The following is an 18830-nucleotide window of genomic DNA, read 5'->3' on the forward strand; positions in this document are numbered from 1 at the left end:
TTTCAGGATGTATTTAATGTCTTTGTTTATATGGCAAGAAAACATCTGTTTTGATTGAAGAGGAAAAAAGACCAGTATTAGGACATAACTCCTGAAACCATTATAACTTCCTGAATATTCAAGGCAATGTTTTTTTCTTTATGAACTTACACTTCAATTAACATTTCTGAGAACCATACAGTTCTACATTTCATTCAATCTTCTGCTTCCCCCACCCTCCCTACAGAAAATTTTGGGTTTCGCTTTTCAGCAGGGGACGTGAACACTTCATCAGTGCAGTCTAATAATGGTAAGAACAGAATTTTATTTTGACAACTTACTAAGGAAGAAACAAGAGATACAGCTGTATCTCAAGTAGTTAAGGAACAATCTCTCCTGAAACTGTCTCCTGTGAAGACTTACTGCACTTAATCTGCCATGGGCTACGTTACTGAAATTGCTTTTAAAGTTTGCTTGGCACATACCAAAGAAAAAAAACAACTTCTAAGATGTGTTCAATGTTATTATACACCTCTCAGGCAAATGACCTTTTCCCCCACTCCTTTCTCAAGAGAAAAATACCTGACTCCTGATGTGAAGGCTTTATCTATTCATGTCTAATAGGTGGGCTTTATTTAGTGTCCTTAAATTATATGCTGTAATGAGGCGTGAACACATGGGCTAACAGCGTTTTTAATAGAAGTCACAATGATTTAACCTAGTCTCTGATCCGATTATTCTTTTGGTTATACAACCCCAGGCAAGAGTTATTCATACTTTCCACTGCCTGCAACAGCAGCTGTTTCCCTATCACCCTGGAGCCTCAGGAAAATTCAAGCCCTTAATCACTGTTTCCATTAGCCAACCGATCTTTGCTATCAGCTTGATGTGATATGGCCAGAGTGCCAAGTAGCCTAACTACAGGAAATTGATTAAAAAAACAAACATCCATCCTGCAAAGAAGCATCCACATACATCAGAAGTTGGACAAATACCACTCATGAGCTCCCATTAATTCCCTCTTCCTACACAAGCCACAAACATAAGCTTTCCCACAATATTTTACAAGTATGTATGTTCTGCTTAGCACAAGAAAATAACTCCTATTATTTAACAACCTGCAAGACATATACATTTTAGTTCTTACTGTTCCTTCTTTTGCTCATATTTAATTTCATCCTCTTCCCTGAACTGGGCAAGCCAGTCTGCGACATATGTATTCCCACAAGTAGCCGCAGCTTTCTATAGTAAAGGACATTAGTACTGCAGCTTCCTAGCAAAGCCACCAGCTCTGAATAATTATTAAAATTCTATGAAGAAAGATCAGAGATGCAAGTTGTGTTTAACACATTTCATAATGTATTATCTACATTTGTTGTTATACCCTCCCTTCCTCATATTTGCACTAGAAGCCCACAGATCTATTTTATTTAACTATACAGATTATAAATGGCTTCTTCACCTACAAAAACTGGAAAGAGGAAATAAACAATTTATAACAATAAAGCTTGCATCTGCTGGCAGTTCACTAGCTTAGTTACCCTGGCTTCCTATCTCTACAGAGAAAGGGAACAGTACCTCTAGGGAAAAGAAATAATTCTCCATGCCTTTCATCCAGTTTTTACTTGGAAGGCATCCTGATTTTTAAGAGGCCTTTTCATCCAGGCAGTCCCTTGCTTTGAAAGAAGGCCCAACCTCTCACGGATGCTTCCAGAAATGGTATTCTGTCAATGAAAAAATAAAGTGATTTTGTTTTACTTGCCTATACAGCATCTAAAAGTCAAAGTCTAACTTTTCTTTTTTTAAAGTATGTGATATAGACACACGTATATATCAATCCATTTATCAAACAATCCTCATCTCACCATAATCTTCACTCAAAGCCACCATGCAATCCATCATATTTACAGCTAAAAGACTGGACATAGACTTGCCAGTTGTCTGCCAAACGACTCAAGTTTATCCCATCAGAAACAGCCTTCAGTCAGGCTGAATATAGACAAGAAAAATTAATCACAATACTTAACTCACTCCTACTTCACTCTCATTATAGGACAGTTTCGTCACATTTACCACCCCTAAAAGCACTGTTGCAAAAAGATATACTGTCTCAAAGCTTATGGTGTTCAAATGTATGTGTGTGTTGCATTTTCATAATACCTTTAGTACTTCAGGAACAACAAGTAACCAAAATCCAACTCATTAGGCTCGCGATGTACTCTCAGCTTAATAGCCAAGAGTGTGTTTCCCTTCCAGGAAGTCAGCCAACAACAAAATAACTCCAAAAAAAGAACACCGCAAAAAGGAAAAACGGTTCAAATCTAACTATTCATTTCTGAACTATCTGAAAATCTGACAAGTGAAGAGGAAAGTTCATTTCGAACAATGAGATTACATTTTAATAAATGAAATCCACTGTACACACTGAGTATCAATAGCTCTGCTTTTATGAGTGGGACCAGTAATAAATAATGACTCACATAGTTAATGATAAGAAGAAACTCATTCTAGTTATCTCTGGGAGTAACAAAATGCTTGGAGGAAGAAACAAAAGGCATAAAGTTCAGTACGTCTAGACTACTCTTCTTCCACCTAAACCTGGCAATAGCACTTCATAAGCTTCACAAACCCTGAGGATTAAGTTATACCCTAATCACTGTGCTTGACAGACACCACTCATGAATCAGTCCCACCCCTTTTTTAATATTAGCCTCCTAAACTCCCAAACATTCTAGGACAATGACTTCCACAGTGTAATTATGAATTACACACATGCAAAAAAAAAAAAAAATCGTATTTTAAACCTCAGTCCCAACTTCTGGTTCATATTTCAGTTTCACTAATGCATTTCCAGCATATTCGCACCTTCTATGAGAAAAATAAAAGTACAAACATTCTACCCAGTGGCTCACTCCCACACCTCCCCTCTCTCATAAAAATGACAATCCTTTATGTTTCAAAATGTTTTGGTAGAATTTGATGGAGCCCGAGTTGTTGGTTTTGTTCTGGGTTTTTTTTAGAAAAAAATCCCAAGCCTGAAAATCCTTCATAAATATCGCATTACAATAATTCATAGTGCAAGAATAACCTCTTCAGCCTTAAAAAATACAGTTTCCCTTGAGATGTAGGGGCAGGTTCTGGCTATCTGAATGGAAAAGACTTTAACTAATTATAAAGTCATTCCTAGTTGCTTTTAGGCCAGAGGTGTCTAGAAGCCTCTCACCACAGATGAAGTGAAGTCCTTACGTTACTGACAAGAGTCTCAGTTGGGTCCATCCTTCAGATACTTACATAGTCAGCTATATCAACCCCTGAGGGCAAAAAAGAAAGCTTAAAAAACCACCCACAGTCTCTATGCCATGGTTGCAGGACTTCTGTTTCACCAAGTTGAAGTTTTGATGAAAAGCATGGCTTCTTATATTTTTTTTATAAATTAGCACACAGAAAATGTTAACTAGCTTCACCAATTCTTTTTTCGCATTCAGTTTTACCTGCCATGTTGGTGTCAAAACAGCTCTTGTATTATTTTCCAGAAGATACAGTGACAGTAATAACAAACTTAATTTTTCCTCACTAACTTGAGAAGCATCTCCATGAAAAGCCTGAAGTATACAACCATGATTTGGACCTGGTCATACTTAGAGCAAGAGGAAAAAAACAGAAATGAACCACAATTAAAACTACCTAACATCCCAGTTGAGGAAGGTGGCACATATTTGTTAATATGCCATTTAAAAAACAAACAAACCACCAAACAAAAAAACCCAACCCACATCCAAGATGAGGTTAATAATTTTATTAATGCTTATGTTATTGAAAGGCATTTGGGTATCACATCTAATAGTCTGTAGTTATTGTCATATTTTTATATGGGTATGTATGTGCCAGTATTCCTGAAGAACAAAGCTAAATTTGTTCCTAAATAGAGATAGATAGCAAATAGAAGGAAATGTACTCCATAGTGTTCTAACATATACTAGACTTGGTGTGTCCAGAGCCCAGTGATGTAAACCAGATAAAGTTCTTCAGAGTTTCCATCTGATTCTCCAGGAAGATTAAAGCTCTTAATCTCATTGTAGCACAGATCTTGTCTATGATCTTTTTTCATTACTTGCGATAATGATTAGAGCATTGGATCATATGAAAATATTTTTTGTTAGTTTCTCCAACATCTATGCCATTAATAACAATTTTACAATATTTGGGTTTATTTCTAGGTATTTTTAAGCCACCCAACAACCATCTTGTGCAGCATTACCAAAATTGTTTCTAAACAACGATAAATCTGATTGTTGCTTACTCTTATTTTCACCCCATGTCTGACTTAAGTTAACTTATTATCCAAACATTAAATATTTCCGTTTTATTTCTACTTACAAAGGTATTTGCATTGTTTGATTGAAGAACAAAATGATCAGCACACTTCAAGGACTCAACTAGCAATGGATTTTTGACACAGAAATAAGTATTTTGTTATTTTCACCTGACCTAGAAGACCTACAGAGGGTCCAAGTGTGATATAAACCTGAAGCTGCTCTCAAACACCTCCCTTTAACAAGACCAATATACTCAGAACTGCAGCGTGAGGATTCTCTATTAGCACCTTATCAGGCTTCAACCGGTTATGATGCACTCCAAAATGCCTTAAGAACAACAAAGAGCTACAGAAATGAAAACAATTCTCCCTCCCCTTGTGAAATCAGCATTTCTACTTCATTTCCGTGGTATTATCTGTACTCTTGCAAGAAGTATAACTAAATAGAGCAGAAAAATAGAATCGTTTAGGTTGGAAAAGTCCTTTAAGATTATTGAGTCCAACCATTAACATAGCACTGCCAAGTCCCTAAAGCAGGAGTCTAAACCATGTCCTCAAGCGCCACATCCACATACCTTTTAAATACCTCCAGGAATGGTGACTCAACCACTTCCCTGGGCAGTCTGGTCCAACGCTTGACCACACTTGCAGTGAAGAAAGTTTTCCTAATACCCAATCTAAACCTTCCCTGGCACAACTTGAGGCTGTTTCCTCTTGTTCCATCACTTGTTGGGAGAAGCTACCAACACCCACCTTGCTACAGCCTCCTGCCAGGCAGTTGTAGGGAGCGGTAAGGTCCCCCCTGAGCCTCCTTGTCTCCAGGCTAAACAACCCCAGTTCCCTCAGCCGTTCCTCATAAGCCTTGTGCTCCAGACCCTCCACCAGCCCCGTTGCCCATCTCTGGACACGCTCCAGCACCTCAATGCCTTTCCTGCAGTGAGGGGCCCAACACCGAACACGCCATGCCAGGTGCGGCCTCACCAGTGCTGAGTGCAGGGGCACGATCCCTTCCCTAGTCCTGCTGGCCACACTGTTTCTGATACAAGCCAGGATGCTGTTGGCCTTCTGGGCCACCTGGGCACGCTGCTGGCTCGTGTTCAGCCAGTTGTTGACCAGCACCCCCAGGTCCTTTTCCCCCAGGCAGCCTCCCAGCCACCCTTCCCCAGCCTGTAGTGCTGCATGGGGTTGTTGCGACTCAGATGCAGGACCTGGCACTGAGCCTGGTTGAACCTCATACAATTGGCCTCAGCCCATCAATCCAGCCTGTCCAGACCCCTCTGTAAAGCCTTCCTACTCTCAAGCAGATCAACACTCCCACCCAGCCTGGTGTCATCTGAAAGCTTAATGAGGGTACACTAGATTCCCTCATCCAGATTGATAAAGAAAATAAATGGGACTGGCCCCAGTACTGGACCCTGGGGGACACCACTTGCAACCAGCCACCAACTGGATGTAGCTCCACTCACCACCACTCTTCGGGCTCGCCCATCCAGCCAGTGTTTTCCCAGCAAACAGTGCACCCATCCAAGTCATAAGCAGCCAGTTTCTCCAGGAGAATGCTGTGGGGAACTGTGTCAAAGGCTTTACTTTACATGTGGACAACAGTTAAAGGAAGCCACCTAAATCACTATTCAATGCCTCAAAGCCCAAGTATATAAGAAAAAGCAGTCAAGCACTTTGCTTAACGAAGAAATTTTATACTGTACAGTTTCTCTTCAAATCCCTCTACTCCCGCTGAAAATAGTGTATTCAGCTCAAAACTTATTCAAATCACCTTTGTGATTTGAATTTTACTGAATTATTTATTTGAAGTTAATTCAAATCACCTCTCAGCATCCCACATGAGAACTGGAAAGGAACAATTAGAAAACCTACTCCGGGCTCAAAGGCCAAAAAAAAGCTACTCAAGAAGACTGAAGACACTATCCTTATACTAAACAGACACACTAAGATTGAATATAACTTTAATACCTGATAATATGTAGAATAGTATTCATATTTTAATTCCATTTTCTTATTAAGGCATAGGATAGAAAGAATGGACAAAAAAACAAGAGAGCATCATCACCAAGCAAACTACAAGCATTAAAATCTCTATTTACTTTGAATCTATAAAGCTTTTGTCTTCAAAGTGAGGAATACTCTAACTTCACTCTCTCTGGATATTTCACGTCTTCATGACTATGTTAAGGTTTCCATACAGAATAAATACATAGTATAAAGAGTGAGAACTCTTCCTATTATTCATAAAGTGTGTCATCTTTTTAGGCAAAAAAGATTTTTTTCCGAAGACCCTTAAAAGCTGAGGAGGTTAGGCATCCCAGGAGTCCATGTTTATCCTCAGATGCAGAGATATGAACAAGTTCTGCTTGTGCACTTGGCAGACTGGATGCATCCCAGGACCCATAAAACTGCACTAGCATGGTATTATGCTCTACTATAATGTCAAAGATTATTACATCAGCCACAGCATAATATTTATATGGCTTCCAGACTTCAAGTCACTCAAAAGTCTACCTTAACCTGTTAACACCTGCAGAATATATCTGCACCATCTGAAAGGACCGGAGCTAAATGTTTCCAGAAGTTTTATTGCAAAAATTTTCACAATGGAAGATTTTATTTTTTAAATCATCCTTAATTGTTTTACTGTTCAGTGTAAAAACAGGTTATTGGGATATGATTTTGACCCATAATCTTAACCCTGGGGTTCTCTGGAAAGCAACAGCATAGAAAGAACTATGAACATTGTCAAAAAAACAATTTGAGAAAAAAAGATTGCAAGAGAGAATGAAAACCTTCAAAATATAAGCAGAAAAGTATAAATGCTATTAAGTAATTTTTACATTCCCATTAGGGAATATTTTGCCAAAAGCTGAGCTGTGGTCACAAAAAAATAAACACCTAAAACCACTCACCTTTGTGAAATTTACTTTTAAAATATTTTTTTTAATGTGATCTAAGAGGATTAACAAACTGTAAGTAAAAGGATTAATGAGGCATGCGACTGAGACAGGAAGAGATTACCAGAAAACCCTAGTATTATTTTGTAAAGAAAGTTTTGTAAATACTCCTGAGAAATTTTACAAACTTCCCCTAAAGCAGAAGTAATCCCCTAAGTATTTAAAAAACACAAAATACATTCAACATCTCACAATTACTCCAGCAGTTTTTTTCTAAAAGCATGGCTCATTTAACAATGGCTTTATTTTCAGACCAGCTCACAAACAAGTTTTTCCGTACCGAAACTACATAAAGCTAAAGGAAAAGTAGAATTGTAAAGCTATGATAATCATTAACAAGATTTAATACACTTGACAATCCTGCTTTTCTTGGTTATACTACTGCAGAGATTTCTGACATTACTTAGGCCTTATCTTCAAACACAATTATAACTTTTTTTTTTTTTTTTTTAAATAACCACCCACAGACAGTTTCACAGCCAGTTTTACTTTTGCTTGCCACTGGAGGTTATATCAGGACACAGACTACTGTAGGAGACTGGCTCACTCCTCCTTCTAGTGCACTTAAAAACAATCAAGCTAAGTTTCTTCAAAAATCCAGTTTTCAGTGAAGTTCTCCTTTAACAAGCTCCACAGAAAAAACATTATTGTGATATAACAGCCTGTTTTTGAGAGTTATCTATGAATGCAAGTTTTCATTACTTACAGGAAACCTGCAACATTCATTAGTTTGCAGTAACTTGCAAGATTAAGATATCTGTAACTGCCTTAATATGCTTAAAGTAATTTAAAGAACTCCACTCATTCTAAGGAAAATTGGCTGCATCAAAAATCTTTAATCTCTTAGCCCTAAAACCCAATTATTTTCTCAGTAGCCCAAAGTTTAATTCTTTCTATGTACTCTTTATGGTCGTCTTTTCACAAATTACATGAGTGATACTTGTCTACAGTTAAGCTGAAATGGAAACCTGACAGTTAGAACAGGCCTAGGTAACCTACTTAGCAAGAGACTACCAGGGCATAAATGAAGTTATTTAGCCCCCCTGTGGCTGTACTCAGAACTTTAAAGTCATCAGTGAAGTATGCCACATCCCTTCAGGATTACAAGATACAAGACAAGCGTTATTACCTAGTGGAGTTGTCATTTGACAGTACAAGTTCTATTAAAAAAAAACAGAGAGTGTCCTCTACTGTCACAAAAAGGTTCTTAAAAATTGAATACTAGTTGAGGAGGATGGAAATATGCAAAAGTATAATTGCTGGCTCTGTTAATTAGCTACTGACACTTTTTTTTTTACATGAGTGCACAGGAATACAGTTACAATAGATCAAACTCATCTGCATGTTGCATGAAGAAACACTGCTTTTCTCTAAGAAAGAACTACAATCCTTGAGCACTGAGTCAACATTAAAAATACCAAAGGCTGGGGGTTAGAGGCAGAAGACATTTCAGGAATCAGAACAGCATTTTTCCAAGGTAGCCAACTTGAAGATCAGATAAAGGGTTTTCATTTAGGATAATTTCTTGTACTTCAGTGAAAATAAAAAAAGGATGGAGAATCTATAGGTAACACTCCAGCTGTGCTTTAGAAAAACTTGAGAGTAAGAATTTAAGCATTCTCTGGAAGATTTTGGAACCGACACTGAAAAACTAGCCATGAGGGCTTAAAGCAAGTCAGAATCATTCTTATGAGAATAAAGCAGAGAAAAAACTGTTATTTACTAGAACTATCACCTTACTTGATAGGATAGTCCATTTTTAAGACATTGATCGCAAAAAAAAAATTCTCAACTGTGACATCAATACAATAAAATAAATTTAAAATTAAAATAAAAAAAGGAAGAGCAAGAACATACAACCAGCATTTCAAGTACAAATCAGTGTTTGGGAAGGGGGAGGGTAAAACAGAAATAGTTGCTGTCAACTATGCCTAGCTGTCCTATCTTACCTTTGATTGGATCAACCCTCCTCAAATAGGGCAATCCAGGATTATTAAGGGGCCTACTGAAGAGAAAAACACTAACTCTGTAGACAAAGTATTTTAGGAGTGTTGCATGCACGGGAAAAAGTAGGAAGTTCACAAAACAGAAGGAAACAAAATGCACACACCAAAATTCATAGAATATTTATAAAACACTGTCTGACGATACCTTTTTAGGATACCTTTACTCATTTCTTTATCCTCATGGAAACAAAGTTCCACACAACTGTTTGCTATACTGATAAGAGCAAGTTAGATTTTTCTGTATACATTCTATAATGAACTAAGTGAATTTTCTTAAAATTAACTCTCTATAATTATGAAGTGTAGCCCTTTAAAATTATTATCTTGGAAACATTTTCAGATGCTAGGTTGTCACTCTAGAACCAAAACACCTTTTTCTTGGATACCAGAATCAATAAGCACTAAGGTAAAAATGGCTGCACACAAGGAAGACTCAGTAATCTTTTCCCCACTTCTAATAACCTTATTCTTTTCATACCATCCAACAGCAGTATGCTGAAGCACCTTTCACATCCAGTCTGAGATCCAGCCTCAGTGCCTCATCCCACATTTATCTCTTTGCAACTGCCTGTCATTTGGCCAACAGAACACGTTAAAAATTTATCCAATCCATGAATCTGCTGTTTTCCTACAGAGCAGTCATACATTTCCAGCTTTAAAGAGTTAGCTCTTGCCATCTCCATAACTGTATTAACTGAATCTAAATTATGTTTTTCAGTGGCTGAGATTCAGTTAGCAAAAATCCTAAGTTGTTATTTCAATCTATTAAAAGTCTGTGTACCACATTTACAAAACACCAGGTCCCAAACACCTCAACTTTTTTTTATATTTTGCATTGCTTATAGAACACCAAGACAGACTTTTCTTCCCTCTTGAATAAGCATATCTATTCAGGTTCAAGGTAAATCTTCCATTCTTTGCTTTAGGAGTTTAAATTTTAAAAGCAACAGCTACGCTGCAGTAACTGCACATGCTGCCATCCATGGTTAAGATAACACAGTTTATGCTGAGATGATTAACCTCAAATTAATGTTATTATTTTAGTAATCTGCATTCTTTCCTGCTGCAGATCTTGTCAAGAAAAAAAAAAGTATTTAAAACAATTTTTTATTGTAGCGTTAAGGATACATAAGACTTTGTGCAGATCTAAATTAGGTGTGTGAAGACAAGATTCTTTGGAGTCAAACCAGGAAAACAGAAAAACGGTTTAAGTGTTCAGATACCTCCTGGTCTTGCGTGGGATCTTGTGTCTATGTTGTATTCCATCTAACTGAAATTTCAAAACATGCACTTCAAGGTCACACGAATCCATGTGAGAAAACACTACTACTACGCACAGCTGTTGACACTACACAGAATTGATTATAGGTCTTTTCCTAAGCATACTTGGGAGTAACTTGAATTTAAGTAAATAAGGTAAAACGCAGTGAAGCTGTCATACCCATCACACCTGCAGGTGCCCCAAGCGATACAAAAGTATACTTACATTAGAAGTTATATAACCTTAGAAAGTAACTGGAATACAATGTAGCTGCGTGTCCTATTTCCAGATCATTTTTAACACATACCTGTTAGCAGTTGGACTACTACAACAACTCTAAGCTGTTCTTCCACATAGACAGCTAATTACTTTAATAGGATTTTAAACCAGTGCAATTATTGCCTAATTTTTCAAGTCCATTTCATTTAATTTCAGTCTGTTTAAAACAGAAATATCTCCTTCAGTATCAAAGTCACTAGAAAATAAGAGCTCCAAAGCAAAGCCAACCATAAAAGCCAAAAGAAAAGTTAGCTTCACTCATTCTTTAATTCTCACCAGGGCTGAGGCAAGTAAAATAAGGGTAAAAAATTAAGACTGATTTGAATTCCTTCTTCATCAAGAAGGCCACAGATAACATGAGAAGCAATTCTGAAATATTTATGTACACTTATTACCTAGAGCTGCCGTTTACTTTGTACAGCGCACAGTATTCCTCTGACAGCTGCTGGTACCTTTCTCTCCCCTGCAACAACGGTTGGCAATTTTGAGTATTTTTTTAAACAAAGCGGTCCTCAACTCAGACATGCCTTACAGATCTGCGTATTTCACCCAGCAACTCCCTTTGCCTGCAGGCAGGCGGCTTCTGCGCCCACCGGACCCCTGGCCGCCGCGGGCCTGCCACGCCGCCCGGCCTCCCAACGCTGCCTTCGGCCTCGTGTCTCACCGAGCGCCTTGGTGTGCGCCAACAAACCGCAGTTCCTCGCTAAAGCACGACCGCAACGCTCTGAACAGGGTGGTCGAGGGCAGGGGGATATTCTTTCCCTTCTGGTCTGTGCAGCTCTTCGCCCTGACCTAGGGGTGCGGGTCAGTGGCCGTGCCGGAGGGCTGTGGATCAGGCCCGCGGACAGGGGTCTCCGAGGAGACTTCGCGCCGCGGCGGGGCCGGGCCACCGCGCCAACCCAGCTTCGCGTCGTGCTGGCAGCGCGGCCGGGGACGCGGCGCCGCAGCCCCGGGCCCCCCGGCCCGAGGGAGGGGGCGGCCGCGGAGACCGAGGCGCCCGCCGAGACCCGGGCGGAGGCGGGCCGCCCCTGCCTCTCACCCCCTCCCCCGCCGCCGGCCCGCAGCGCCCGCCCCCGCCGCTCCCCACACGGACGGCCTGAGGCGGCGGGAGCCGGCCGAGCCGAGCGGCGGCGGCTCCTCGCCGGCAGAGGGAGCCGGCCCGCGGCCCTGCCCGCGGTCACCCGGCGTGGGGCGGGCCCGCCCGCCGCGCTCACCCGGCACGGACCGTCCTGGAAGACTCGCGGGTCTAGGTTGCAGGCGATGGTGGCGGTGGGCAGGTCCCGCAGCGCCACCGCCTCCATCTCGCCGCCAACGAAGCTCCAGTCCGTCTCGTCCTCGGGCGGCAGCAGCAGCGCCTGCGCCTCCGCCTCCTCCCCTGCTCCCCCGGCCGGCGGCAGCTGCCGGAGCGGCGGCTCCTCCTGCCCCGACGGGCCCCTCCCGCCGCCGCCGCTCTCCATGGCCGGGAGCGAGCGGAGCCCCCGCGGGGCGGGGTCCGGCGGCCGCTGAGGCAACGCGGTGCGCCTCGCGCCGGCGGCTGCTCCTCCTCGCCCCCCCGCCGCGCGCGCGCGCCGCTACAGCAACAGGTGGCCGGCCCGAGCGAGTCGCCACGTCCGCCATCTTGAGTGAGGGCAGAGGGCGGGCTGCGGGCCTGAGGGAGCCCGCGGGACCGGGGGCGGCCGCCCGTGGGGCCGCGGCAGGGGCACGGGGGGCACGAGTGGCGGCCCGGGCGAGGTGACGCAGCAGCTGAGGTTGAGGCACACCATGCCTGGTGAGCGTGGCCACCCGGGGCCAAGGTGACTGGCCGAGGCCTGCTGCAGCCGCACACTTGTGTTTGGCAGCTGACTGGAGCAGGGAACAACGCATCGCGATTTGAAGGACAAGGAATATTATGCAGCAAGCAGATGATTACCCCCCCCCCTTATTCATGCCCTTGTAAATCAGCCAAAGGTCACTGTCGTGTCCATCTTAATTCTCTCACCTTCCTTGAGGGCAACCCTTGCAGTTCTGCAAATGGTTCACTGAACATTTAGCAGAAAGGAAGCATAAAAGAAAAAATAAAAGGCCCTAACATAATTTATACAGCTGCATCTCCTCATGCTGGCAATTGATGCAGCTCATCCTTTCATTGTACTTTTTTCAGAAGTTGGGCCAAGGCCAAAAGTCTTTTGACTTTAAAATTTGTGGAAGCTGGCATATACAGCCATGTCTGCACTTTTCTCCTTACTGTGGGCGTGAAGGAGACGTTTTCTTACAACGTTTCTTCTTTACCTGTGTCAATAAGGCCATAAAAGACAACTGCACCTTCCCCAGCTACCTCAAGGAACTGCTTGTGTCAGACATTTCCTACATACAAGAATGAGGTTTACCTGGTGTTCTGAGCTGGTTAGTCCAACCTAACTGACCTAGACAAACAGTTCTCTTACGTACATATACGTAGCATCCCCTTCCAGGGGAAGGCCCAAAAGTAAGCTTCAGAGGTCACCGTTTCTTTTAAAGTTATAGTGACATTCGTGTATATCTCAAATGTCCTATACTAGCACAAGGAAAACGTGGAATAGTACAAGGCAGTAAGGAGTGAGAGGATGCTGGGCAGTAGCTGGCAAAGTACTAACTTAATATTCTACCCCTGCAGGGCTGCATAAGAAAGAATGGGGTCTGAAATGTGGAAAGAACAGTCAAAAACCTGTTTTCTCACCTGAAACCTGCTCAATATCAAAAACTTGGCTACTAGCAAAATGTACTCCAGTTCCTGTAAAGAACAAGAACTGGTGGCAAAAATATGGGAATTCCTTCTGGCAATCAGAAAGCCTCTGAGGTGCTAATCCAGTTCTCATTTCCAGTTACAAGAAGCTTCTCAAAGACATGAATGAGGAGACAGTTGACATTTATACTACAGCTCAGTGTCCCAGGGCTTACTTAGAAAGTAACATTTCATTATGCATAGTGATCTTGTCATCACGTGTCATCTATACAAAGACTGAAATAAAATTGTTTCATAATGTCTGGTTATCTAGATCACAGGTTTCTAACTGTATTTGTGTAGATAGCATGTTAGCGTGCACTTGGAAAACGTTACTATGCCAAATACAGGATTGGATTTTGTAACTGGACTATAAACACACTGACGCAGCCTATGATGGGTCACTTGTTCTGGTACAGCAAATATTTTCAGTGATGTTCAAAGTAAAATACTCTTACAGATCTTTTCTTCCAAAATGCAGCAACACGAAAAACCAAAGTAGGTGAAAACGTAGTTCTGACTGTCGTGAATGCTGTACCACCTACTGATCTGCACTGTGCTAAGTTTACAGCAGAGGCAACAGCTCCACCCCTTGAGATACCACTGTTGCCCTATCTTAAGTTAGCACTGCTGACCTTTTTTCCCAACAGCCCAAAGACTTTAAACTGATGAATTACTGGTCTCAGTACATTTTAATGAGATCTTGCAGAATTCAACAAGAAGGAGAAAAATACCACATGAAGAGATAATTTTTTGCCTTCTCCCTCCTCTTCTGTTAGAAGTTTCTTCAGACTTTCTAATCTGTTTTGAACCATTTAAGCCTTGTTCAGGAGATAAACTCACATCTTAGATACAGGATATTTTTGTGAACAGTTGTGCAAAGTGACATAAGCCTGTAAGTTCCCACATCAGTTTTCACAAAAATTCAGACAAATGGTATCTTAAAAGTCACATATATGAACAAGTTGAAACTTTTTAATCCTAATTTAGCATTAAAACCCCCAGACAAGCTGATGCCATTTTTAACCTTATTCTTTGATTTCAGAGTTGCTTCCTGACAGGAGTGGTGACACTTGCCTCTTTGAGAAGAAGCTATCTGTCTGTTTTCTCTGTATCAAGAGCTCTAGCTCCCTACACAAATCCCATGTGAGGAATCTGAATGGAAATCTGCTGTTACATATATGTAAAAAATTAAAGTCAAGAAGCAAAACCTGCTGACAACAAATTCCCGCAATTGCAGCCTGCCACCTTATTATTACAAAAGCCACTGAAAAATACTAATCTACCCACAATTGGTCTAATGGCATAAGCCACCCTCCAGCTGGTTATTGTAACTCAGGTGTCAGATTTGCGGGTGAAAATAAGTTATTAATTGTATTTGTATCATAATACTGCCTGAAGCTCAACCGAGATCATTATCACTTCCTACCAAATGCTGTAGTACTCCACAGCTAAAGGACCTATCTGCCCTAGGAGCTTAAAAATTCAGACAATTCAGAGAAAGCAAGCATTGCTTTCTCTAAATTCCACCCCCAGCATTAATTCAGTCATAGACTTCAGAAGAAAAATTAAACCTGAATCTCCCTAAACTCAGAGTTTAACGACAGATTCGTTCTCTCTTTTTGTTACATATGAAGGTAACACAACATACACTTTTGACTGGAAGAGCCGGTAAGCCAAGAAAAAAACAGATCTTCACCCCTAGGTTCAGCTTTGAAGACAGAGTATATCTTTCAGTGTAAGTGACAGTGATTAACGCTAATGATTTCTTTACACGCAGGAATAAAAGATGCCTGGCGTAAATCGCTTCATGTGCACTAGAACAGAGCCATTTAGATGTTTTAAACAATACACACTACCATCTAGTGGTAGAAAGGAAAGCACGAAGGATGTCAAAAGGTCTGCATTCATTACACGCATCTGCAACAGAATTCCTCACTTCTCAAGTGAAAAGTAGCTAACCAGAATGAAGAAAAAATACCCAACCCAAAACAAAACAAAAAAAAACCCACCAAACTATACAGAACTTGATTATAACTAAATGGAAAATGTTTGGAGAAAGACTGAACCTGTGGCCCTATGGGCAGCTTTACTTCCTAAACCACTAATTTATTTAATATTTCTCAGAACAGATTTTCATTTCACCTATTTAATGGCTACACATAGGCAGATGTAGTGATCAGTTTGAACACATGGCATTGATATCAGTGACAATACTTCAGAAGACAGTACTGCAATCATTCCTTGCCTATAGACCTTGACAAAGGATATGTGTATCTAAAATATTTGTATATTAACACTGAAGATTAATTTTGGCTATCAATAACACAGTTTAATTTTCATTAAAATAAATTTTCTTTGATTACTCCCATATCCTGCAAGTACAAATGCACGTCCTGAGCATCTTCCTTACATTGACATTGAAATATTTGTACTATCAGTTATTTGCGTATATATGTAACAGAAAATCTTGATTTCTTAAACCTTAACCAAATAACCACCTAGATTTACAATAACAAATGTCCAACACATTCACTGATTTAAAAGCTCAAAGCAACCCAGCCATCCAGTTGAATCTCAAAGATGGGTCAAAGGAACTTGATCTATACTCATACTTTCACCACAGTCAAGCATGGCAAACTAGTATATGATGCAGCATTTTAGATATTTACTCTATGTCTCTTGTTAGATCATACAAACTTCATAAAAGCCTGGCTGGTTCAACAACACTGACTTCTGGGCATCTTCTTTATTAAAAAGGTTCAAGGAAGGGGTTCTCAGGCTCGCATGTGGAAGGGCATAACTTAACTATGCCAGTCATCTTTTAAGTCCAGTTCTTCTGTTGGAGGGAAAACACCCATTGCTGATTCCTTCCCAGAGCCAGGAGGACCTTTCCACACAGTGATGTCTCCTTTGTAGGCTGCCCAAAGAGCTTTATCTCCTGCATTTCCTCAGCCATTCTGAACACCTTTTTTTCTAGGAGGTTTCACTAAAAATCATAGTAAAGTCTTCAGTTTAACTCTTTCAAGTGCTTATATTATCTGCCAAGCATCCTCTCCGGGCTAATTTCTCACAGATGGACTTGTTCCTCTTAAAACAGACAGAGAGAGGTCTGACCCTCTAAAGCAGGGGTCCTCAAACCACGGCCCACGGGCCAGATACGGCCCCCCAGGGTCCTCAATCTGGCCCCCGGTATTTACAGAACCCACCCCCACCCCATTCCCACCCCCACCCACCCCCCGGCCGGGGACTGGGGGGAGAAACCAAGCAGCCGCAGATGACCGCCTGCCACTTAATCCACGCACCGGCTCCCTGTTTAAAAAGTTTGAGGACCCCTGCTCTAAAGCAAGACAGTAGTTTTAAAGTAAATATATAAAGTACACAAAATCTTTTACTTTAAACTCAGTCTGAGCAAAGCACATGCCCCCAAAAGGAAATAGTTACAAAGAAAATCCCCAGACTTCTTTAACAATTTGTTCTGATGTTAAATGTTGTTTTATTAAAAATTTTGGTTTCTTTCTAGCTTAAATTTGCCTGGTTCTCACTGATAGCCATTCATTCTTCTCATGTTTTTCTCCACTGTAATAAAAAGTCTCTCGGTGCTTGATGTTTTATGTTGACGTCCCTCCTCACTATTATTTTTGTTCAGCTAAGCAGATCAAGTCCTGCAAATCTCTCAAGAGTCTTTTTCCTCTTAGAGCTGTTGAAAGTGGTTTCACGCCTGATCCGTACTTATCACCACCATGTTCCCTTGCCTTCCCTTGACTTAATCCAGACATTCCAAGGGATTCCCTTTTTAGAGTGTCATCACCCTTGCCCTCAGAGGGTCTGGATGCCACATCCAGTGCTGCTTGCCAACCTCCTACCATAGGATCATGCCCCAACACTGCCTTTCCTCCTGGATGCCTGCAGTTGTCACAGCTGCTCGCTTAACTTGGCTTCTCTCCACCGATAGCTGCAGCAACCACAGCAACCGGGTGTCCTGGGCGCAGTTTGACAGCCTTCCCCAAACATTACCAAAGCAAACACATCTTAAAACACCATCACCACAGGTCTGATTTTTATTGGCTTAGAACAATTTGTATAGTTCACTTTTCTATATGTTTTTTGGTCTTTTTAGCCAACAGCATTCAAGGAATTGCTACAGCCTGTATCGTATCAATCATCTACATTAGCTATTTCCAGCTGTATTGACTGAAAATATCTCATGACTCTGGCTCTAATAGCACAATGTCTCTAACAGCACAACCTAAAGGGTTATTTCTGATAGCAGTTCAGTGCACTGCATTTGCCAGTACAATATGCCGTCCTGGTTTTTTTTCCCCCTCCTTCTTTAACTTGTGCAGACTGATCCTTTTTTGTTTTAAAACCACAGTAGTGAGAACAAGAAAGCAGAGTGATAGCCTCTTCATCCCATATTGTGTACATGGGTCTTTTGTAGAAGGACCTGGCACCCACAGGAGGGGTAGGTTTAGCTGGAGTGCTTTTGAGAAGAACTGCTAATGTTTGGAAGAGTAGGAGTTGTCCCAGGGCAGAGGAGAAACATACAATTAAAATGCTGTTAAATAAAATAAATGCAGTGAAGCTAATGTTTCTTTACCTTGGTACTGGTAGGAGGCTAAAAAAATCCTGAGGTGCAGAAGCTAAGGCTTGTTAAGGAATCTTTGAAGTGGTGGGTGATGTGCAAAGCTCATGGAACTGATTCAGGTCAGTTGCTTTGTTAAATGTCTATCAGCACAATCTCTTCTCTTCTATACTTATCTTCCCCTTCTCCCATGGTTCACTATGCTCCTTTCCTGCTGCTCTTCTCAGTAAGTTGCTCTGGAATGCATATTCCTATATTTGCATTATGCCTGGCAGGGTTGCACTCCCAAGGTCAATGCCACCTTTGGATGCCACCCCAGATCTCACAATGATATGCTTTTCATTATACTAATGCAGCAGGTTACCATGTACCTTTTACAGATTTATAAACTATGCTTTGGTAAGTCAGCTCCTAAATAGGTAGAAAAGAGTAATACATAGTAGAGGTAAAAGAGCCATTTATTTCAGGAGCACTTAGTAATTAGCCTGGTTACTGATTTACCATTGAGCTCATTTACAAGTGCTGTAGAACAAATGGGTTTTGCTGGTAAGCATTTCTGAAAAGGAACAATAAATATAAAAAAAATTCAACAAAAACTGTGTCAAAGCTGTTAATAGTAAGAATAAGGTAGGACTCCTAATCCTAGGAAAAGAAAAATTAAAAAGAAGGTAAATAAAAACAAAAGAGAAAAAGAGGAAAAAG

At 41.1% G+C, this 18830-nt stretch overlaps 1 protein-coding gene across 2 annotated transcripts in view; it reads right to left on the reverse strand.

Annotated features, from left to right (window-relative positions):
* RCAN1 (regulator of calcineurin 1) overlaps positions 1-12353 on the reverse strand; it is a 42627-nt gene extending 30274 nt beyond the window's left edge. The window contains exon 1 of one of the 2 annotated variants that reach the window (XM_056328779.1): positions 12018-12353. In XM_056328779.1, the coding sequence (XP_056184754.1) occupies positions 12018-12260 (243 nt within the window). In that variant the 5' untranslated portion in view covers positions 12261-12353. The remainder of the gene's footprint in view (positions 1-12017) is intronic. The other variant, XM_056328780.1, reaches the window with a different exon arrangement.
* Between the last annotated feature and the right edge of the window lie 6477 nt (positions 12354-18830).

This window comes from Falco biarmicus, chromosome 2 (assembly GCF_023638135.1).
Source record: "Falco biarmicus isolate bFalBia1 chromosome 2, bFalBia1.pri, whole genome shotgun sequence".
Lineage (NCBI taxonomy): Eukaryota > Metazoa > Chordata > Aves > Falconiformes > Falconidae > Falco > Falco biarmicus.